The following is a 23953-nucleotide window of genomic DNA, read 5'->3' as shown; positions in this document are numbered from 1 at the left end:
AGCTTCGTGGGAAAATTGGAGAGAAAACGGGAAAAAGAGAGAGGGAGAGAGAGAGAGAGAGAGAGAGAGACAAGTGAGAAGGGAGGTACTGGGTGAGCTCCCGCACCAGCGCCGCCCGGAAGGCCACCTGTCGCCCGGGGGCAGTGGCTCGGGCCGATCTGTGCCAAAGTTCACAAGAGGGGCTGGGCCCTGGCGCAGCTTCCGGGCGCCACGCCGCCAGCACAGATGCAGACAGACACGCAGGGCTGACGTCACAGTCCGCTCAGCCCCCTCACGCGGACCCGGACGCCGGCCTGCGGTCGGCAACAAGTGGCTGTGAAAATAACGCCGTGGCCTGTGGCTCACAGAGTCCCCCTGGGCGGCCCTGCACACAGGGCCTGACCGCTCATTCCACACTGTCCCCCGAGGCCGCTCGCGTGCCTTAGACCACCCAGCAGGCCACCTCTGGAACCCGTGAGAGGGGCCGCCAAGGACGAGGCCGAGATGACGCCCGTGCCACACGTGTACGGGGGCCGGGAGCCTGGTGCCTCCGAGGGCCGGGAGCAGGTGCCTCCGGAGGCCTCCCGTTGAACTCAGGGCCCGCCAGCTGCGTCAGCTGCAGGGCGAGCACCCGCGGCCCTGCCACCTCCACGGGAGAACAGGACGGGACCGGCGAGGCCCCGCCTGCGTGTTGAGATCCCAGCGCAAGGCGCTTGGCCGCCGTCAATCCAGAGGTAGGGCAACTGCCAGCCGGGGCCAAAGACACTTTGCAGGCGAAGGGCCGAGCAGTGCCCTCTGGGTTGGAGAGGCCTTCAAAACCCCTCCACCAGCTTTAACAATTCGAATTCTTCCGACTTACTCAAGGGTGATGCTGTTTTTTTTTTTTTTTTTGAAATAGCCAATAACCTTCTAAAGAAACTGTCTCTATGAAGAAGAGATTTCTACAGGAAGGAAACAGCAAGACGGACTTCTGGGGCAAGCCGGGTGGCTGCAGCCGTGTTCCGGCCGGTGCCGCGCCCGTGGGCCCTCCTGTGGACTTTTGCACAGATCTGCTCAGCACGGGTCGAGTTCGGCACACACAGACACCACGGTGGCGCCCCCGGCGTCTCCCCCACAAAGCGCACGGCCGAACACAAATACCACCGCACGCGTGGTCTGGACAGCGCTCACTCGCGGCCCGGCACCTGCACCGGTGCGCCGTGGGCTGTCTACCCAGCTACTTCTGGACGTGGAGTCGCCACGTTCTGACACGGACAGGTCGTACAGGAAGCAAGCCGTCAGGGCTGAACGCGAATCCCGCCAGATCCCCGCGCGGTGCCGCGTCCCGAGGCCGCCGCGGCACCGGGGATTCTTGTCCAGGATTCGACCCTGGTTTCCAGCCTCGAGCCAGCCAATCAGATCACGGAAAACCAGGAAGCCAATCAGAGGTTTCGGTAGGGACACTGCCAGAGGCCACATGCGGGACAGAGCCAGAGCCAGGGTGGCCGAGCGCTGAGGGACAGTCACAGGGACCAACCTCACGCACAAAGAAGGGGGACCGGGAGGGAACGCACGGCCGTGTATTTAAGGGGGGGCTCGTTGTGCCCCCCTGGGATGCGCTCTGCTGCGTCCCCCGAGCTCCAGGGCACCCCCCCTTACAGAGCCACGCGTGCCACACGTGCACGGGCACTCAGCTGCCCGCGGCGGCGTCTCAGGGTGAAATTTGGCCAGGAAGTCACACCCAGTGCCGTCTTAGACGAGGGCCACGGCCCCTCTGAAGGGAGTGCAGAAGGAGTGGAAGGGGCTCAGCTGCCTGCCGTGAGCGGCACGGATCGGGGCTCGAAAGATCGGCTGCTCTGCGCACGGTGGTTGCCGGCCGAAGCAGCCTGTGGCCGCACGTGCACGATCAGGCTTTTTCCTGGTGAGAATTTCACCGGGTGCCGGGGCCTGAGTCCCCGGTCTGGTGCTGTCAATGGGGTTAGTGGCTGTGCCGAGACAGCGCCACCGGTAAACTTACAACATAGTCCCTAGCCTCGAAGGCACAGGTGGGTTTCCCTATGGTCCTCTTCATGAGTTCTCTGTGAAAACAGAGAGACTGAGGCTGCCAATCACCAGCGAGAGAACAAGACAGAAAAATTAGAATTCAAGTGACCGGAAGACCACAACCCTGGACAAAGCCCTGACAGTCGCTGGGGACTTTCAAAATCTTTTGGATGGTATTTCCCATATAATTAACATGGGAGAGTCCATATTTGAGATACAGAAGTCCCTGCAGAGGCCAGAAGAGCAGACCCTACACGAAGGCAGGGAAGCCACGCCGTAGGCTGCCCCGTGAGAACAGAGTGTGGGTGTTCAGAGAACAGAATTTTCTCCCAGACGCTGATGGCTTACAAGAAGAAACGGTTTACCCTGTCGAATTCCTTAGACACAAAACAAATTCTGGGAACAGCGGTTTGCACAGGATTTGTCCACTCTGATGAGTGACTGAAACTGAACCAGGGCCGGCGCAGCGGCACAGCGAGTGCCAGCATCCCATATGGGCACTGGTTCGAGTCCTGGCTGCTCCACTTCCGATCCAGCTCCCTGCTGTGGCCTGGGAAAGCAGTGGAAGTTGGCCCAAGTCCTTGGGTCCCTGCACCCACGTCGGGGACCCGTTTGGGTTCCTGGCCGTCTGGGGAGTGAACCAGAGGATGGAAGTTCTGTCTGTCTCTCCCTCTCTCTGGCCAGCGAAAGCTTTGGCCCGGCCCTGCAGGTGGGCCTCGAGTTTCAGCGACTCTACAGCAGGCTCGTTTTTAAATTGATCATTTGACACGGCCCTTGATGGTGTCATCAACATCTGAGTGACCCTTGGCAGAGAGAGGGTCCCTGGTCCCTGCTAAGCCCTGCACCTTCCATGCTGAGATCGCTTTAACATCAAGTCCCACCTGGGTTTGCTCCTGAGCCTGCTAACCCCACTTCTGTGAAGTATTCCCTAGTCCTTCTTTTTTTTTTTTTTTCCCCCCACTTTTCGCAGTGCTGCTTCCTGGGGAAAGGACATCAAATGCGGCCTAAAATGAGGGCAGCAGACGCCTGTTCTTAATGAAAGCACGCCGTGCGAGTGGCCCTCAGAAAAACACTCGGCACTTGGCAGCTGCTTTTTTTGTTTGTTTGTTTTTTTGACAGGCAGAGTGCACAGTGAGAGAGAGAGACATAGAGAAAGGTCTACCTTTACCGTTGGTTCACCCTCCAATGGCCGCTGCGGCCGGTGCACCGCGCTGATCCGAAGCCAGGAGGCAGGTGCTTCTCCTGGTCTCCCATGGGGTGCAGGGCCCAAGCACTTGGGCCATCCTCCACTGCCTTCCCGGGCCATAGCAGAGAGCTGGCCTGGAAGAGGGGCAACCGGGATAGAATCCAGCGCCCCGACCGGGACTAGAACCCGGTGTGCCGGCGCCGCAGGCGGAGGATTAGCCTAGTGAGCCGCGGCACTGGCTGGCAGCTGCTTTTAAGCTTGCCAAGCACATATTTGAGAACTAAGAAATAAAATTTGTTTTGTTGAATATGGTTTGTTTAAAAAAAAAAAAAAAAGGCCATTTTCCTCTAAATCATCAAAACAGCCAGTTTCTCACGTCACCGTTTCGTGGTTTGAGTATTTTTCCCTAACCGCCGTTCTGCACGTCCTGAACGCTGACTGCTTGGTCTTTCCCTAAACATCTGGGGATACCGCGAGCACAGAGACCCCCTGGCAGCCGACGGTGTGACGGTGACAGATGGTCAGATCGATGCATCAAGAGCAGTGAACAGTAGCGCACATCCGAGAGTCCCCCGCGAGAACCCAGAAGACAAACGCACAGGCCTTCACCATCAATGGATGAGTGAGGGAAGCGGCATTGGCGGCGTAGCTGGCCGAGAGCGCCCGGGCCCTGCTCGGGTTCTGGAAGTCTAGGGGGACGGGCCGGGGAGGCCTAAGCCGGCGTGATCGAGCCAGGAAGCCACGGATTCCTCGGCAAGTCCGAACAACAGAGCCCGGCACAGTCCATCATCCACTCCTGACCAACAGTCCCTCTGCTGGGCCACTGCGGGTGTCGCTAGGAAAGGGGCCGTCTGCTTCTTAGCCGGACCCACAGCGCTGCTTTCCCACGCGCTGCAGAGGGAGCAAGGCCGCTTCCGGGCCGCGCCTGGAGAGGCACACACAGCTCGGTTCGCAGCCACTGCCACCATTCTGCCACCACTGGCCAGCCGCTGGTTCCGTTTCCAGGGCGGCTACCTCTCATCGAGGGAATCAGCTAGGGCCTAGACTCTGTCCCCAGGCCAATGTGGCAGCTCACAGCACGGCAGGGGGGAAAAACCAAAATGTGACGGGCACCCAACTCTGGCTTCACAGACACGGGAGGAAGTTACCCGACTACCAGGGGCCTGGGACCCCAAAGAAAAAAGGCGAAATCACGTTAGACCAGAAGTGTTCCTACAACTGCTGCAGCTCCCACAGCACAGGAATGTTAAAACCTTGCTGGATTCAGTAAGGCACTGAGTGCACGTGTGTGTGTGTGCAGGGGCTACTCCTGGGTGTGCGTGTGTGTGCGTGTGTAGGGGTTACTCCCGGGATGTGTATGTGTGTGTGTGTGGAGGGGCTACTTCTGGGGTGTGCGTGTGTGTGTGTAGGGGTTACTCCCGGGATGTGTATGTGTGTGTGTGTGCAGGGGCTACTCCTGGGTGTGCGTGTGTGTGTGCGTGTGTAGGAGTTACTCCCGGGATGTGTATGTGTGTGTGTGTGTGTGCAGGGGCTACTCCTGGGTGTGCGTGTGTAGGAGTTACTCCCGGGATGTGTATGTGTGTGTGTGTGTGCAGGGGCTACTCCTGGTTGTGTGTGTGTGGAGGGGTTACTCCTGGTTGTGTGTGTGTGTGTGTATGGCGAGGTTACTCCTGGTTGTGTGTGTGTGTGTGTGTGGAGGGGTTATTCCCGGTGTGTGTGTGTGGAGAGAGGTTACTCCTGGTTGTGTGTGTGTGTGTGTGGAGGGGTTACTTCCAGTAGCAGACCTGGGGGAGCTGAGAGTAGAGCGCTCAGATTTACCTAGGGGGCTACAAACGATGCCAGTCCCCCTCCTTTTCCATAAACCCACCGGCATCTACGTGGGACTGAAGCACCAATCCCATCAATCCCCGTGGCCAGCAGAGGTGCCACCTGGACCACACCGCAGGCCACAGAGGAGTCAGCCACGTGAACCACCTGCTGCCCGGACAGGGACGTCACAGAGCCTCAGGCTCCGAACACAGACTCCGGGCTCAAACCCTGGCCCGGCGCTACCCACCCTCACCTCTGTGCACTTCAGGTTCCCTCACAATAAAATAAGAAATATTACTACCCAGGCTTCAAAGCGTGGTTGAAACAGTTACATGGGCGCGTGACACTGAGTGTGTGGTAAGTAGCAGCCACGTCTCGCCACTGGGGACCCCTGCGTCCCAGACTGCGGTCCCGGCTGCTCCACTTCCAACCCAGCTCCCCGCCGATGCACACGGGAAGGCAGTGGATCAGGACCCAAGAACTCGGACTTGAAAGACCCAGATGGACTTCCTGGCTCCTGGCTTTCGTCTGGCCCAGCCTTGGCTGTCGCGGGCACGTGGGGAGTGAACCAGTGAATAAAAGACCTGTCACTCTGCCTTTCAAGTGGATAAGTAAAGAAAGAAAGAAAGAATTAGGCCTTTTGCAGGCAGCAGGTACTTGAATTTTACTAAAAACGCTACTGGAACCATGAGACCTCGGCCAGTTCCGCTCTGGCTCTGCACGGCGTTCACATGATTTCAGCAATTATTAAGCAAATATTTTCTGACCGTGTGGTCACTTCCAATTCCTCATCTCATTGCTGCTTTTAGAAACAGAATCTAAAGTCCCCCTTTTTGGTAAAATCAAGGTAAAAAAAAGCAATGACTTAGGTGCTTTGGAGAGGAAGCGAGGAACGTTCCAGAATGCCGGGCCCCTCTCTCCCCCGCCCTCTGTCTTCGCTTGCTGTCTGCCTTCTCCTTCCAGCTACAGCCCCAAGCTCTTTCTCCGCGTTCACGGGAAAACATAATGGATTCACTCACAGACACAACGGCTCCTGCAGAACAAAACGTGCAAGGAAGAGTGTGCGCGAGACGGACCCCGGAGCGGCACTTACCCCACGCTTTAGGCTCCTGAAGCAGTGGATTTTGGGTTTGGAGGTCATGAACTCGTTGAAGCGATGGGAGAGGGGTTCCTTTGGCTGCTTGGGAGACTGGGGGCCGTTGGGAACAGCAGAGGGTGAGGCAGAGGCAGGGGGCGGGGGGGGAGGCTGACGGGGGGATGTTAAAAGGGACACAAGCTACGTGTAAGAGATGGAGCAGTGACAGAGTAAAAAACCAGAAACAAGAAGACACAAAACAAAAATAAGCATCAAATCATATCTGAAACCCAAAGCAAGTACAACACAAACAAGTAAACATCGAGGCCACGGCCAAACGCCAGCGTGGAGAGCGTGTGACGTGCGGCGCGGGGTGGAGGAGGGTGGGGAGGCACCCGGCGCATGCAGCCTGCCCACGCCCACCAGCCCCGCCAGCAGCAGCGTTCAGCGTCTACACCGTCTACACCGTCTACACTAACACAGCTGGGGGGGAGCCAATGGATGACCTTCGGTGCGAGGTTGTGAAAACAGCAAGACAGTGTCAATGGAACATGAACTCGCTCTACGGTTAAAGCGGGAACATTGCCGCCACCTGTCTTCCGCCACCGTTACTGCCGACATGCACCTGTGGGTCCCGTTAGGCAAACTCAAGGGAAGGTGTGCGCGGACGCACGTGTTAACCCACGGCCACCAGTGCGGTTAGATCATCGGTTACAGGGACGCCACGTGCTCTGCCCTCCGCCGGCCTCGGCCGTCTGGGGACCGTTACGGATGAAAGGCGGGAGCAACACGCCCACCGGGCGACTCAGCCGTTAGTGCGGTGATACGGGACAGGTGAGATGCGTCCGAGACAAGACAGAGGCCATGGCAGACACCACCACCGACGCCGCCACCGCACACCGGGACACGACGGCACGCCCGCGCCTCGTCTTCGGCATCGCGGCAAGACCGAGCCGCCACGCGGCCGCCTCCGCCCCGGATGGGCGCCTTCCGCACCCCGACCGAGCAGCAGTACCTTATTTTTCTTGATGAACGGCCAGAGCTTCCCCTTGGATTTGCCCGCGAACTTGGGCTCCGGCTTGCCCTCCCCTCGCGAGCTGGACAGGCTGTGGTCGGACACGGCGCGCTGCATGGGCTGGGTATAGTCCTCGAACTCCACGTCGCCCGGCGGCTCGAAGCCGGACTTGTAAGCTTCGACGACCAGCTGGGAGTCCTGAAATTACAGCCGCGAACAGAGACTTCCTGAGGGTGAGCTCTGACGACCTCCGCCAGCCGCTCTGCGGCCCTGACTGGCAGCGGGTTTTTTCTGGGAAGATTCTCATCACTGGCTGTGACAACGTAGTCTGTAAAGCCCTGTCTGTCGTCGAGATTCCAAGACACTTTGAATACCCACTTTTCTACATTTGGAGAAAGAAGTTTTGGTTAAAAACTGGTGTGGGTAGCGCTGGTGCCGTGGCTCCCTTGGCTAATCCTCTGCCTGCGGCGCCAGCATCCCATATGGGCACCGGATTCTATCCCGGTTGCCCCTCTTCCAGGCCAGTTCTCTGCTGTGGCCCAGGAGTGCAGTGGAGGATGGCCCAAGTGCTTGGGCCCTGCACCCCATGGGAGACCAGGAGAAGCACCTGGCTCCTGCCTTCAGGTCGGTGTAGCTCTGGCCATTTGGGGGTGAACCAACAGAAAGAAGATCTTTCTCTCTGTCTTTCTCTCACTGTCTGTCAAAAAAAAAAAAACCACACACACACACACACACAAAAGGCCGGCGCCGTGGCTTAACAGGCTAATCCTCCGCCTTGCGGCGCCGGCACACCGGGTTCTAGTCCCAGTTGGGGCACCAGATTCTATCCCGGTTGCCCCTCTTCCAGGCCAGCTCTCTGCTATGGCCCGGGAAGGCAGTGGAGGATGGCCCAAGTCCTTGGGCCCTGCACCCCATGGGAGACCAAGAGAAGCACCTGGCTCCTGGCTTCGGATCAGCGCGATGTGCCGGCCACAGCGGCCATTGGAGGGTGAACCAATGGCAAAAAGGAATACCTTTTTCTCTGTCTCTCTCTCTCACTATCCACTCTGCCTGTCAAAAACACACACACACACACACATACACAAAAAAACCCGGCATGTTCAATGCAGGAAAAAAAAAAAAATCAATGGCTTATGATTATGTAATTCCCTTGAACAACATGTGATTCAACAACCTGGTTTCCATTAATACTTTTTAGGGGCTGGGACTGGGGTACAGCAGGTTCAGCCCTCGCCAGAATCCCACATGAGTGCCAGGTGACTCCTGGCTGCTCCACTTCTGACCCAGCCTGGGAAGGCGCCTGGGAAAGCAGCAGAGGACGGCCCAGGACTTGGGTCCCTGCAACCCACTTCAGAGACCTGGAGTTCTTGGCTCCCAGCTTTGCTCTGGCCCAGCCCCAAATGTCACAGCCATTTAGGGACTGAACCAGAGGACACAAGATCTCTTTTTCTCTCTGTCACTTGCCTTTCTAAGAAATTTTTTTTGGTAAGTTCTTTTTAAAATTTATTTTTATTTATTTGAAAGGCAGAGAGGGGGAGAGGAGGGAAAGAGAGACAGAGAGACAGAGACAGAGACAGAGAGAGAGAGACAGAGAGAGACAGAGAGAGACAGAGAGAGAGAATCTTGCCTCTGCTGGTTTATTCCCCCAATGCCCACAGCAGCCAGGGCTGGGACGGGCCAGAGCCAGAGCAGGGACCCGAGTACCTGCCGCACTCTGGGCGGCCCCTCGGCGCGCGCTGCAGGAACCGGACTCAGCAGCGGGGCTGGCACTTGAGCCCAGCACACGACGGGGCTGCACCTTAACCACTAAGCCAGGCGCCTGCACTCTGACCGCTGGATTCTTCTTGTTTGTTTTAAAGATTGATTGATTGATTTGAAAGGCAGAGTTAGAGAGAGAGAAGACACACAGAGGGAGACATAAAACTTCCATCTGCTGGTTCACGCCCCAGATGGTCACAAAGGCAGGAGCTGGGCTGGTCAGGAGCCAGGAGCTTCCTCCGGGTCTCCCATGTTGTGCAGAGGCCCAGCACCTGGGCTGTCTTCCTCTGCTCTCCCAGGAGCATCAGCAGGGCGTGGAGCAGAAGTGGAGCAGCCGGGTCTTGAACTGGCACCGCTAAAGCAACGGCTTTACCCACGACACCACAGTGCCGGCCCCCATTGAATTCTTTTTAAAACATTTATTTCAAAGACAGAGTGACAGTGACAGTGACAGAGAGAGAGAAAGAGAGAGAGAAGAGATCGTCCGCTCGCTGGTTCACTCCCCAGATGGCTGCCAACAGTCAGGGCTAGGCCAAGCCAAAGTTCCAGCCTGGAGCTCCATCTGGGTCTCCCACACGGGTTACAGGCCCCAAGCACTTGGGCCATCTTTCCCAGGCGCATCAGCAGGGAGCTGGCTCAGAAGTGGAGCAGCCGGGACTGAAACCAGCGCTCTGGTACGGGCTGCCTGCCTGGCCAGCGGGAGCTCAGCTGGCAGTGTTGCGACACTGGCCCCAGGACCTTAAAGAAGACCCAGCAGAATGAAGCAGTCGGCCACTCGAGTAGACCCCAAGGGGGTGAGGAGTGACCCTGCAGACGGGGGGGGGGGGGGGGGGGTCCAGGCAGAGAAGAGCTGGGAGGAGGGGTCTGCGTTTTCAGGAAAGTCCAGGGGGCCACTGTGGCTAGGATGTCGGGGAGGGCACGGAGGACAGGGGACGCGCCAGAGATAAATAGCGTGGGCGGGGGTCTGTGGCCAGCTCAGGGCTCTGCACCCCATGTGACTTTGGCTCCTGCCAAGGGAGACGGGCGCCCCTGGACGCTCCTGGGCAGAGGGGCCATGCTCCACGTACGACGAGGCTCTCTGTGGAGGGCAGGATCGGCAGTGAGGCAGGGCACGGGGCCTGGGGGCAGCAGAGGAGCAGGGGACGTGGGGGGAGGGGGCCGTTCCAGGTGCTGCACGTTTGCAGGGCTGTAGACTGACACGCGTGGAGAGGATTCCTGTGGCTGGGTGGAGAGAGGGAGGGCCACAGGGAAGGTGGGGCGGGGCTGTGGCGTAGAAACAGCCCTCGAGTGTCCCCCCAGGCCTTGGGGTGCTGGGCCTGGGCCGCAGTGGCTGAGCTGGAGGCCGGAGGGGTCAGGTCCCTGGGCAGCCCGCTGGGCTGGGACGAATGCGGGCTCCCTCCCACCTTGCACACACCCCTGCAGGGACACCAGTGCTATGCCGTGAGGAGCCGGTAGAGCCCGCAGCAGGGCCACACGGGGCTGCCTGCTACTGGGCTTTCAGCCTCCATAACCCGGAGCTAAAGCAACCTCTTGTCCTGAGGAGTGAGAGAGAGAGAGAGAGAGAGAGAGAGAGAGAACGCTCTTCTCTAATGGTTTACTTCCCAAATGAACACAACGGCCAGAGCCAGAGCTCAACCCTGGTCTCCGGCGTGGGTGGCAGGGCCCCGGCCACTGGAGCCATCACCGCGGCCTCCCAGGGCCTGCCTCGGCGGGAAGCAGTCGGGAGCTGCAGCCAGGAATGGACCCAGGTGCTTGATGCGGGCCACGGCCTCTTCGCAGGTGTTTCACCTGCTACGCCGCATTACGCCGGCCCCGTACGCCGTCTCTAAGTATTCAGCCCCAGGCATTTTGTGACAGTGACAGAAAATGGGCCAGCCGGTCATCCAGGCGGGAAACCCCCCGGCAAGTGAATCTGGACGCCCGCAGCGAGGCCCAGAGGCGCAGGCTGGACGGGCCAGCGTGGGCGGGGAGGGGCGCTCCGAGAGCCTGGCCCTGCTGCGGAGAGCGAATGCAGAGACCGGGGCGAGGGCTAGGGCCTGCGGAGAAGAGGAGGAAGCAGCCACGAAGGAGCCTGAGACCAGCCAGGCCGGCGGCGAGATGTCCCGGGAACCAGGAGAAAGCAGGGCCGGCAGTGCTGCCGGTGCGAGGAAGAGGAAGGCGGGGAACAGACCCTGGGCTAGCAGTGCAGGGGTCGTGGGGGCGGGGATGAGCAGTTGTAACAGAGAAGCGGGTCCCTGTGACGGGAGAAAATCCTCGAAATCTAGACGGTTGGATTTTCCCAGATAGGGGCTAGCACCGGTTCGAGTCCCGGCTGCTCCACTTCCGATCCAGCTCCCTGCTAATGTGCCTGGGAAAGCAGCGGAAGATGGCCCAAGTCCTTGGGCCCCTGCACCCTCGTGGGAGACCCAGAGGAAGCTCCTGGCTCCTGGCTCCAGCCTGGCCCAGCCCCGGCCGTTGCAGCCATCTGGGGAGTGAACCAGCAGATGGGAGACCGCTCTCGGCCTCTTCCGCTCTGTAACTCTGCCTTTCAAATAAAACTTAAAAAGAAAACACTTTGATTCAGAAACGTCTCAATGACCACTGACGAAATGTTTTGTGCGAAAGGAAGTGAGAGAGCCAAATCCAAGACTCAGAGGTTTTCACAAAGGGCTCTCAAGCGGGGCCGCCCCAGCGGCGAGGCGCCTGGGACCCCAGCGTCTCCCTGGCACGCGCCGTGGGAGGGGCGGGGCAGAAGGGAGGCCCGGCACTCGGCCGTACGCAGCCCCGGGGCCGATACTTGCGTTTTTCTGGTCGATGGACTCGGCCGCCTTCACGATGCCGTCCAGGCACTTTCCGAGGATGGGCATGACCTGCCGGTCCACCTCGGCGTACATCTTCATGGACTCCCCCAGCCGCACGATCCGCCTCTCCTCCATCTCTTGTATTTTCTGCAAAATCCGACTTTGTGTGAAATCAACGCGTTCCACTCTTCCGGCAGGGAGGTGCTCCCTGGCGGTACCGTGACCTCCCGGAACTCCCCGGGAAGGAGGCGGGCTCTGAGGCAGGGCCGCCGGGCCGCCCGGTGCGCGCCTCCCACGCCTCCACCGGGAAGAGCCGCAGCCCCACGCAGGAGTTTTCAAGTGACAGCACTGTTTGTGGCTGCTCCAGCTCAGCCCCGGCGGAGACATCACCAGCGTGCCTCCGGCTGCACGTCAAGAAGCAAATCGTTGTTGTTTTCTGTAACCGGACTCACATTTGTACAAAGATTCCCAAGCAGGGGAATACGTACGGGGCACCTAAAAATATCCTGGTACAGAAATTGTTGAAATCCAAGCACTGGAGGGGTATTCAAAAAGTTCATGGAAAAACTGCATGGGGGCGGAGCTGTGGTGCATCAGGTTAAGCCTCCGCCTGCAGTGCCGGCATCCCATACAGGCGCCGGTTCTAGTCCCAGCTGCTCCACTTCCAACCCAGCTCTCTGCTATGGCCTGGGAAAGCAGTGGAAGATGGCCCAAGTCCTTGGGCCCCTGCACCCATGTGGGAGACCTGGAAGAAGCTCCTGGCTCCTGGCTTCAGATTGGCCCGGCTCCGGCCGTTGCGGCCAACTGGGGAGTGAACCAGCAGATGGAAGACACCTCTGTCTCTCTCTCTGTGCCTCTCCTTCTCTCTGTGTGTAACTGTGACTTTCAAATAAATAAATAAATAAGTCTTTAAAAAAAAAACCCAAAACTATGCATGGACCTCAACATTTTTTGCACCAAAATAAACATATCTTTGTTTAATTCCATTTCTCCATGAACTTCTTTAAGTAACCCCCCATATGTAAGTTTCCTCGGCTATTTTGACAACCTAAAGTTGTCAGAATGAAGCAGTCCAAGGAGAGCCGTCCAGGTGTTCAGACCTGCGGGTCTACGGCAGCTGCTCTGCCTCCCGCGACCTGGGCCACGACTCCCGGCTCCACACCTGGCAAGGACACGGTGACCGGTGCAAAGCAGGCGGTTTCCGAGACACTGCCCTGGACCGCGGCTGGGTCTAGATGCTTCAGCGCGGCGGCGGTGCAGGCCGGGGTTACAGAAGCATCTAGAAGACGACGCGCGGGCAGGGCGAGGGCCGCGGCCTCACCTGGAAGATGCTGGGGATGTGGGTGTGGTAGTGCTCGTGCTGCTCCTGGTTGAACTTCTGCAGGACTGCGGAGTAGTCGGCTTTGCTGTCCTCTGCCATCTGGTGCCGCACCTGCGCTTGCTGCCGGGCCTGCGGGCACAACGGGTCCCCTCACTCCGGGCAGGGGTCAGCCCGGGGCTGCCCTCCAAGGGCCCACCGGTAGTGAGTGGGTTTTGGGGGGTGAATGTTTTGAATGTGAATTTCCTTAGGGCAAGCAGTGTGGATGCCAGCCTGCTGCAAACCCCACCGGTCTGCACACTCTCCAGTGGGACCAAGTGCCACCGTCCCCCGGGCCCACCCCTGGGCCCACGCTGACACCAGGGTGGCCACGCACCTCTCCACACACGCACTTCATTTTCTTTGAGGAGGGGAAGGAGAACCCATCAATATGTTTACCCGATTCCCAAGAGGGGTTCGCGCTCGGAAAGAGCCTACGTATGACCTACAACCTATGACCTAGACCACGGGTCTATGGGGGCGTGTCTAAAACTCTCCACCACGTTTATTTTTACAGACATGTGGGCCTGTCAAAGACTGTGGAAAATGGAATTAAGACAAAATTAATTTTGGCGCAAGAAAAGCTTTGAAATCCACACCCATGTTTTCTTTTAATGTACATTTCCATGAACTTTTTGAAGACCCCTTCTATACAGGGTTTTAAACGTTCTTTGCATCAAAACCGTCTTTTAATTTCATTTTCCATGAACTCTGGCAACCTTTGAAGCAGTGGTAAGCGTGGCGCCTCCTTTTAAGCCTGTTTCTTCTAACTCAAATGCACGCCTAAGACATGAGGACGCTCCAAGCAGCACGCCGCGTCGCACTCACGCACATGGTGCTCAAGGAGAGGTGGTGCGCGGCCTCGCGGGCCGGACGCCCAGCCCCACCCGGTCAAGGCTCGGCTCAGTGCCCGGTGGGTGGCAGAGTCCCCACGCTGAGCCACGGACTGGGCGGGACCCCAGCCAGGCGGCCGGGTGCTCTGTCCACTGCTTTACCGCCCTGCACCACTCGGTCACAGGGGTTGGAGACCACCGGCGACAGCCAGCCAGCCAGACCCGGCACAGGCGGCCCAGACGCCGGCTCGGCCCACTCCCCGGGTGACCTGACCCGGTTTTCCACCTTGCGGGCTCCTGCAGGTTGTGGGATTGGCACCCCCCACACCAGGCAGGGTCTGGGCAGGGCCGGCAGGGTCTGGTGCGTTCGATCCCTTGCTCATGGCCCCGCAGCTCCCTCCCTGGCCATCTGCTTCGGCTTCCGCCCCTGCTGGTGTCCACGGCTCGGTCTCTTCGGCCAGTCTCCAAAATATTAAAATCCCCAGCTACCTTCAAAACTCCACCCCCTCCCAACACACACACACACACACACCCCGTGGCCTGCCCAGCCCCCACACCCCATCTGTTCCTCTAACTCGTCCAACCCCAGACTCTCCGACCCGTTCGGATCACCGACAGCTTCGGATTTACCGAGGAACCCAGGGAAAGCCCCACCAGCCCCCAGGCGTCTCAGCCGGCGGAACCAGGACACGGGCCTGGGCCACGGTAGCTCCTCGCCCGAAAGCAGGTGACATCCCCTTGACCCCTCCACCCCTGCCTTCTTCCCAGAGCCCAGCTCTGCCCCACCCCCCCCTCGGCTCCCCCACTGCCCACCGCGCCGGACCCTTGGCCCACCCCAGGGTACACAAGACCCAGCCGGCAGTCGGCCACCTCTGTGGAATTTATTTTTCTTCTTGAATAAAATTGTTTCGGCTGTGAGTTCAAATCCGGCTCCCTGTCCTGACAGAAGCCATTCTCCACTTCACTCGCCAACCTCCCCCAGAGAGTCTCAGAGCCGGCACCGCGAGCCGCTCCCGCACCCCCGGCACCCTGGCTCCCCGGCTCGGAAGCGGCTGCGGCTGGGGTCCCCTTCCTCCCACTTCCCGGAATCCCACCATCGCCTTTCTTCCTGTTTATGCGCCGCGATCCTGTGACCCGGCTCAGGACCGCTGGACCTAAACCGTGGGAGAGATGAGTCAGGCAGAAGGCACCCAGCCCGGGGGCAGCCGGGCAGAGCTCCCGCGGGCACGGGCCTGCGCAGGCAACCTGCTCTCTGCCCGGACGTCACCCGGCGAGGCCCACCGCGTCCACAGGCGCGGCCTCGCTGTGGCTGCACGGGGGGGACTCAGACACACCGCCGTGACGGCTGGCCCTCGGGCCCAGACGCTACCGTGGGGGGAGCTGCTGTTTGTTTTTCCACCGCAACGGGAGAGTCCTCTGACGCCGGCGGACGACTACAGATACAGGAAAGGGAAGAAGTGTCTTCACGAGCATGTGCAAAGACGGTCCCGGGCCCCGCTGGGTAGCAGGTGTCTCCGAGGGTTCACCTGCTGACGGCCGAGGCCGGCACCCCGCCCCCACTTCCCCAGTCAGTCTAAAAATAGCATCGGGGTCTCAGAGGTGCAGGGTTTCCATTCTAAACCAGGACCGGGGGCTGAGCTGTTTCTCCTAACTCAACGAAGACACACACCCCGGATACACACACACAGACACTCCCCGGACACACACACAGACACCCTGGACACACACCGACACACACATATACAGAGACACACCCTGGTACATACCCCGACACACACAGACACCCTGGACACACACACACACACACACTCCCCGACACACACACACTCTGGACACACACACACACCCTGGACACACACATCCTGGATACACACACATACACACACACCCCAGACACACACACACAGACACCCTGGACACACACCGACACACACATATACAGACACACACCCTGGTACATACACACCCCGACACACAGACACCCTGGACACACACACACACACACCCCGGACACACACACACAGACACCCTGGACACACACACACACACTCCCCGACACACCCCGACACACACACACTCTGGACACACACACACCCCACACACACACATACAGACACACACCCTGGTACATACACACCCCGGACACACACACAGACACCCTGGACACACACCGACACACACATATACAGACACATACCCTGGTACATACCCCGACACACACAGACACCCTGGACACACACACACACACTCTGGACACACACACACACCCCGGATACACACACACACACACACACCCCAGACACACACACAGAGACACCCTGGACACACACCGACACACACATATACAGACACACACCCTGGTACATACACACCCCGACACACAGACACCCTGGACACACACACACCCCACACACACATACAGACACACACCCTGGTACATACACACCCCAGACACACACACATACAGACACACACACCCTGGTACATACACACCCCGGACACACACACACCCCGGATACACACACATACACACACACATACAGACACACACACCCTGGTACATACACACCCCGGACACACACACACACCCTGGGCACACACACAGACACACACCAGACACACACACTCTGGACACACACAGTCTCACACATACACACACATGTACCCTGGACATACACACAGACACACCTGGTCTCAGAATACAAGGAGGTGCCTGGGACTACAACCTCACCACGGGGCAGACACACACACACACACCCCGGTCTCAGAATACAGGGAGGTGCCTGGGACGGCGGCCTCACCACGGGGCACACACACACACACCCTGGACACACACACACACACACACTCCCCGACACACACACACTCTGGACACACACACACACACACTCCCCGACACACACACACTCTGGACACACACACACACACCCCGGTCTCAGAATACAGGGAGGTGCCGGGACGGCGGCCTCACCACGGGGCACACACACACACACACCCTGGACACACACACACTCTGGACACACACACACACACACACACCCCGGTCTCAGAATACAGGGAGGTGCCTGGGACGGCGGCCTCACCACGGGGCACACACACACACACAGACCTGTGCTGAGCCCTGCTTTGTTTTGTTTTGCTCCGGATGAGTCAGACTTGCAGAATTTAGAGAAAATATTCTCAAAAGTCCAGAACGACCACAGCCGCCCGCGGCTGGCAGTCACAGACACCGTGGACGAGATCTGGACGCCGCCTGTGGTTTCCATCGGAAAGACGGAACTTCAACCCGAGAAATTCTTTGACAAACCCCTGGGGACGCCCCCTAGATGGACGCGAAGGGGGTGCGAGCACGTGGCCTGCAGGACTCCGGGTGAGTCCTAACGAGGACCCCCAGGGGTCGGCGTGGCAGGTGCGGCACTGCAGCCCCCGACCTGGGGGTCTTGATGGGTCTAGACAGAGACACTGTTGGGGGTCCTGATGGGTCCAGACAGAGACGCCGTGAGCCACTCACGAGTGACGGGGCCACATCGCGCTCTCTAACCCAATCGTCCTTCTCCCCGAACACCTGCGACAGCAGGCACAGTTCTGCAGGCTGTCCGGCGGCCGGCAGCAGAGCAGCCGGGGCACGCAGGCTGGCTAACCACACGGCACCCTCCCGTCTCCATCCAAGGCCCGCGGTTTGAGTTTTAACCACACGAGTGGGCACGGACGGTTCCATGTATGCACAGCACTTTAAAAAGTTGGGGGGGGGGATAAAACTGAAAGATGAGTTTATTTTGGTACAAAAATTGTTTTGCAATCAATGCCTGGTCCATGGCAAGCAGGCAGCGGGACAGGACTGAGGTATGGATTTCGGAATTTTTTTTTTACAGCAAAATGAACTGTTAACTCCATCCTCTCTCCTTCCCTTTCTCTGAAAGGCAGAGCCGCAGAAAGGGATCACAGCGGCCAGGCCGAGGCCAGGAGCTTCCTCCTGGTCTCCCACGTGGGGGCAGGGGCCCAAGCACTTGCCAGGCACATCAGCAGGGAGCTGGAAGGGAAGTGGAGCAGCCGGGACTCGAACCGGCGCCCGTGGGGCTGCAGGTGGCGGCATCACTGCCTACGCCAGCACTCCAGCCCCTGCCTGCATTTTCCGGGACCATGTTTCCGGGTGCTCGTGTCCCTCAGCATCGCGCACACTGCTCTCCCTCAGATGATAAACCATGTAACACCGCGGCGGCCAGCGGTTCGGGAAAGACGCCTTTCCCTCTGCCAAAGGGTCCAGCACATCACTGACGTCCCCCTCTGACACCAGTCCTTTGGGGAGAGCAATGGGGGACGTCGGACAGCACCGCGGCTCCGGCAGCCACAGTTCACCGCACCACAACGGTGGGCGGAGACAGCCTGGCTTTAGGCGGGGTGGAACGGGGTCCCCGCCTCTGAGAACTCCGCCTGTCGCACCCTGCAGAGCGGGCAGATGGGCCCCGGCTTGGGGCCAGGAACCCAGCAGGGCACCGGCCGGCCGCCTGATTCTCTCCCGGAGCCACTGACAGCGTAGACGAAACCAAACCTGCTCACCAACAACCCGGCCGCCTTCTCCCAGCGACACAAACCCGCTCGCTGTGAGTAACTCCCAGAACCACAGGCCGGACAGCGACAGCCCCACTGCAGACACGGCCCCCACCTATTCCTAGGTCACTGCAGCTCAGCAACCAGCAACGCGCGGAGAACCCTGCCAACGCGACCTGGCACGCTGATTCCCCAGCACTTGCCAAGGATCTGGAGCAAAACGGATTTCACTCGGTTTTTCTTTTTAAAAATTTATTGTATTGGAAAGGCTGAATATGAACAAATAAGAGAGAAACAGAGCGAGAGGGGCTGGTGCTGGGGCACAGCGGGTAAAGCCGTCACCTGCAGTGCCGGCATCCTATATGGGCACCTGTTCTGGTCCTGGCTGCTCTACTTCCCATCCAGCTCTCTGCCGTGGCCTGGAAAAGCAGTGGAGGATGGCCCAAGTCCTTGGGCTCCTGCACCCACGGAAGAAGCTCCTGGCTCCTGGCTTTGGATCAGCCCAGCTCTGGCCATTGCAGCCATTTGTGGAGTGAACCATTGGATGGAAGACCTCTCTCTCCCTCCCTCTCCCTCTCTCTCTCTCTCTCTCTCTCTTTCTGCCTCTCCCAAATAAATAAATAACTCTTTAATAAAAACAAACAGTTCAGCAATCACCACTCCTGAAGAGGGGTTGGGGAAGGAACACCTTACTTTGCCAGGAAGGTGAGGGCAGGTCCTCACGCCCCGTTCCCAGAGCAGGGACGGGCGGGAGAGGTACGGCTGCCTCGAGACCCAGGCAAAAGCGCTGCTCCGGGAAGCTGGTGCCCTGGGACGAACACTGACAAAGCGAGACTGAAACGACCCTCCGAGCGGAGCAAGCCGCTGGCGAAGTGGCACCGCTTAACCCACCGGCGAACGGCTGCAACTGGACGTTTCCAAGTCCGCAGCTAGGAATGCTTTGAAAATCGCTACGCAGGCAGAGCGCTGAGAGTTCTGGTCGAGACTCCCAGGCCGGGGCCTCTTGCCAAAACGAGTCTGTCTTTGATCAATTACAAGGGCAGCTAAAATACAAAACAGAGAGAAGCCTCAAACTAAGTTAACCAAAGAAATATGCTCCAACTATTCCAGCAATTTCCTGACTTTTTTTTTTAATACTCTTACAACTTTCCAGCCCCTGGGGGTTCCCCGGCACACAGTCCCTGAAACAGAAGAAGAGAGTAAGGAGAGACAGCACAGGACACCGAATCTCAGTGGGGCTCGGCCGCTCGCTCGCTGAACAGCCCCGGGGAAGGCCTCTGCCCCAGGCTCGGATCAGGGGAGACGTTCAGGATCCGTTCACCCACGGCGAGCTGAGCTTCCTGCTAACGGAGGGGCAGCGAGCGCTGGATGGTGGCACAGGCCCAAGCAGGCTGGCACAGACAGGTGGGGATGAGCTCGGAGATCCGGCTCCGGCATCCATCAGGGTCTCGAGACCCCCTCCCTGGTTTCTCACGCAGGGTCACTGGCAACCGATGCGGTCTTCGATACAGTGGGGTTGAAATGGACTCCCTCTTCCCCTGGTCTCGTTAATAAACAGCCCCCCCCCGGAACAGGGCCCCCGCGGCGCGGACCTTCAGCCTGCACGCCAGCTGAATGCTAATGTCCACGCGGCCACGGAGTCCATCGGCAAGGACGGGAACACGGCCAGTGCCGTGCAGGAGAGACGGCCGCCACGGACGGGCAGACACGCAGCCACGGCCCAAAGACCAACGGCGCACCTGCCCTCGGCCAGAACGCCCAGGGCTCCGAGTCGCCAGATGCCTCGCCGAGGGTCGGGTGGGCACCAAGCCCCTGCCCGTGAGGTCCAGGGTGAGGGAGGCTTCCTCCACACCCCGCAGCCTCGCTGCACGTCGGGGACCAGAGGAAGAAGGCCGTGTGGGTCCTGGGCCGTGGCCGTGGGCGGAGTGGGGAAGGGAATACTCAGTGAGTCAGTGCTGCACAGATGGCCCACGAGGTCCCCGGCCGAGAAATTAGCATAAAAATGAGTTCCAGGTTGTCTGGCAGAAACTGCTGCAGCTCTCTGCGGGGTTCGCTTCCGCAGCCCCGCGGCCCCGCTGCACTGGAGGCTGGGGAAGAAGCTCCCACAAAAAAGATGATCGTCGGCCAGCGAGGAAACAGTGGGACGGCCCGAGAGCGGCCACGGCAGAGGGGGACGGGCCCACGAGAGCGCGAGCGCGAAGAACAACGGGAGGGAGACACAGAACAATGGGAATCGCTAGGAAATTCTGACGCTACAGACGCAGTCACTGGCGCTGGGCTGTGGCGTGGCGGGTTAAGCTGTGACACCCACATCCCACACGGGCGCTGGTTCGAGTCCCGGCTGCTCCAGCTCTGATCCAGCTCCCTGCTAATGCACCTGGGAAAGCAGTGGAGGATGGCCCAAGTGCTTTGGCTCCCGCACCCATGCAGGAGACCCAGATGTGGCTCCTGGCTCTGGTCTGGCCCTGCCCTGGCTATTGTGGCCATTTGAGGAGTGAACCAGCAGATGGAAGATCTCCCTCCCCCTCTCTCTGTAACTCTACCTATCAAATAAGTCTTAAAAAACAAAAACAAAACAAAAACGCTCTGGAGGAAAAGGTTTGGTGGCATTCACGAGGGTCACATTCGCCATGTGGCTTTGAGTCTCCTCCCCCGACCGTGCCCTCCCCTCCTCGTCTAGATGGCCGGCCGGCTCCAGCGGCGTCTGCCTGCGGCACCCTGCACCGAGCTCTCGGCTGCCTGCCCTGCTCTGCCCTCTCTGTTTCTGCCCAGCCTCCTTCCGCTGCAGCCCCCGGGAGGCGCCCTTCGTGGACGCCCTTCGTGGACGCGTCTCCACCTGCCGCCCTTCCGCAGGGCTCCTGTAGGCGAACCCATCCAACCCCAGCTGGCTCAGCCTTCCCAGCCGCCCCGCCTCACTGTCACTTGCTCAGAGGGCCTCCTGGAAGGGAACTGTCACAACCCGACTGGTGTATGAATTCCTGGACAGCAAATCCCCCCAGTGAGGGCCTGGATGCTTCGGATGCTCGAGGAACACGCGACCGATCTACGGCAGATCTTGTCCATTGATCTACGGCAGATCGACAAGAACGCGCGACCGATCTACGGCAGATCTTGTCCATTGATCTACGGCAGATCGACAAGAACGCGCAGTTGATCAACGGCAGATCTTGTCCATTGATCTACGGCAGATCGACAAGAACGCGCGACCGATCTACGGCGGATCGACGGACAAGAACGGAGCTCGGAGGCACCCGATGCAGCCCCAGGAGCAGGGCACAAGGCAAGGTTGGGATGACAGTGGTGTCGGCTGCCAGGCTGCAGCTCCGATGGGCCGCACGCTGCACCGAGGCCTCGCCACCCTTCATCCCAGCCTCTGTGACAAACAGGAAGTGGGCCCAGGCTTGTGTCCTGCTGTCAGGAAGTGGTGGGGACAAGAGCCGAACCCACTCCTGTGTGACGGCAGGATGAGGGCCGAGCCCTGGGCCTGGCCGGACCGCGTCTACCAGTGAAAGGGAAACATTCCACGACAAGTCACCACGGGGAAGCCACGAACACAGCCTGGGGCTCACAGGAAGTGCTAGGTGTTCGAAGCTACGGCCCTCCCTCCCCCAGGACACACACATCCACACATGTACTCACATCCACACACACACACTCTCACACATGCACTCACACTCACACACACACACTCACTCACACATCTCGGGGGTCCACGTCCATCTCGGGTCTGGGGCGGGGGAGTGACCGGCTGCCGCCTGGCTGCCGTCCGTCACTGACTGTGCACAGCCCAGAGCTGTCGGGCGGCTGCCACCTGGGAGTGACTGAACCCTCCCCGGCTCTGACCTGGGCGCTGACTGGTCTGAGAGCGGTGACCGCGGAAGCGCGCGCTGGACACGCCCTCACTCCCTTTCCAATTCTGCGTCTTTTTCTCCGGCTCTGAATAAAACGCTTCTTTTCTAAGTTTCACAAGTTCAGCTGCAGTCGCAGCCCTGACTTCCCGCGAGCAGACCAAGCACTTCCCCTTTCATTTTTCATTTAATTGTTTTCCCCGTTGCCGCAGTGAGCGGTTCCCCCAGACGGCCGGGGCCACACGTCTTATGACACAGAGGCCGGGGGCGCACTCAGGACCCCTCGCGTGTTCGGGAAAGACGTCAGCCTGGTGGTGACGGCGTGGCGCAGCGAGCGTGGAGCAGCACCACGCCTTGCACGCCGAGCGGCGAGGTGGCCGACTGGCTGGAGACCTCCCCACAAATGGTAAAAATACTCCACTCCGCCGCTCAGCTGGCGCGGGGCCGGGGAGACCCGGCCTGCTTCCCGACCCAAGGAATCTCCCGGAACAGCCAGGGTCACGGAACCTCCCGGAACACCCAGGGTCACGGAACCTCCCAGAACAGCCAGAGTCACAGAACCTCCCGGAACAGCCAGGGTCACTCGTTTTCTGAGCCCGTTATCCCAAGGATCCCCATTCACAGTCAATCCCTTCTTCCTCGCTTAAAACGGACACCGACCCCTTACTGTTGCTTCTCCTTCACCGGGTTCCGTGGTAAGACGATGACACATAAAAAGCACAGTTCTATTGTAATTAAAAAACCCGGGAAATTTCAACTTTTATCACATACTCGGCCTAGCGCTCTACTTTAACTCATAAATGCCCCAGGACTGCCTGTGCTGGTCACAGAAGGGAATCCGCTCAGAATTTAAAAAGCTAAAGACATTCAGAGCCAACGTTTCCAGAGGTCACAATGCCGCCCGAGACATGGGACGAGGCTCCCGCAGAATCAGGGCTCTCCTGAGACTTCCCGGACGTCTCCTCACACAGGGTTACGGAACGAGGACCCAGGACGACGCGTGGGGGTCGGGGACCCTCGCTGTGTCGGGAATTCTCCCAGCGAGGGCCCCGGGTGAAGGCGTCACGGTGACCCCACGTGGCCGATGACCGCCTGTAAACCGAGCCCTGGCGGCTGAAGGCCCAGACAAGCTGGAATTTAAAAAACATAACTTGAGCCGCGCAGTTTGTAACCGCGGGCTGCAGTTTCCGTGAGACAATGTCCCATTCTGCGTTTGCAAATTATGTCAGAGCCAGCGGTCCCGGGGCGCGGGCACGCGGCACACAGGGAACGATTCAGCGCCCGCCGCGCGTGCCCTCGGCTGGATGCAGGCATTTCCCAAACACTGTGCTCTCTGTCCAGAAATATTAGCTCACATTCCACTCATTTTGATAACCTTCTCCTTTGTCTCCCCAGCACCACGCGAGCCCCCATGGCATCCTCAGAACTCGGAGACGGCGCGGCCCCCAGCACAGGCAGACGCCCACCCCCAGGTCGTGACCAGCCCGCCACTCAAGAGGTGCTTAGGGGCACACGGGAAATTTCATGACATGGCAAACGCGGCGGCAGGGGAAAAAATGGAAGGCAAATTCCTCAAAGTCAAACACCGGTGATTCTCCATCCGCGGCCCTGCGGGTGCCCAGGGGACAGGTGAGTCACAGAGCGAACGGATGGATAAGAACCCTTCTCAACTTCAGGCCTGAACAAAGTCAGAGACAAACGGGAAAGGCAACAGACCACGAAGACACGATCCCGCTAGAATTT

General features: G+C 59.3%; 1 protein-coding gene across 6 annotated transcripts in view; it reads right to left on the bottom strand.

Moving 5' to 3' along the window:
• The window catches only part of FNBP1 (formin binding protein 1), a 122901-nt gene that overhangs the window by 14295 nt on the left and 84653 nt on the right, over positions 1 to 23953 (bottom strand). For 2 of the 6 annotated variants that reach the window (XM_062207377.1, XM_062207376.1), the window contains exons 7-10: positions 12946 to 13074; positions 11625 to 11771; positions 7087 to 7284; positions 6090 to 6272 (exon numbers count right to left, since the gene is read on the bottom strand). In XM_062207377.1, coding sequence (XP_062063361.1) covers positions 6090 to 6272; positions 7087 to 7284; positions 11625 to 11771; positions 12946 to 13074 — 657 coding nt within the window. The remainder of the gene's footprint in view (positions 1 to 6089; positions 6273 to 7086; positions 7285 to 11624; positions 11772 to 12945; positions 13075 to 23953) is intronic. The other 4 variants (XM_062207378.1, XM_062207379.1, XM_062207380.1 and 1 more) reach the window with 2 other exon arrangements.

The sequence above is a fragment of the Lepus europaeus genome, chromosome 12 (genome assembly GCF_033115175.1).
Source record: "Lepus europaeus isolate LE1 chromosome 12, mLepTim1.pri, whole genome shotgun sequence".
Lineage (NCBI taxonomy): Eukaryota > Metazoa > Chordata > Mammalia > Lagomorpha > Leporidae > Lepus > Lepus europaeus.
This window is presented reverse-complemented; position numbering and strand designations above follow the sequence as displayed.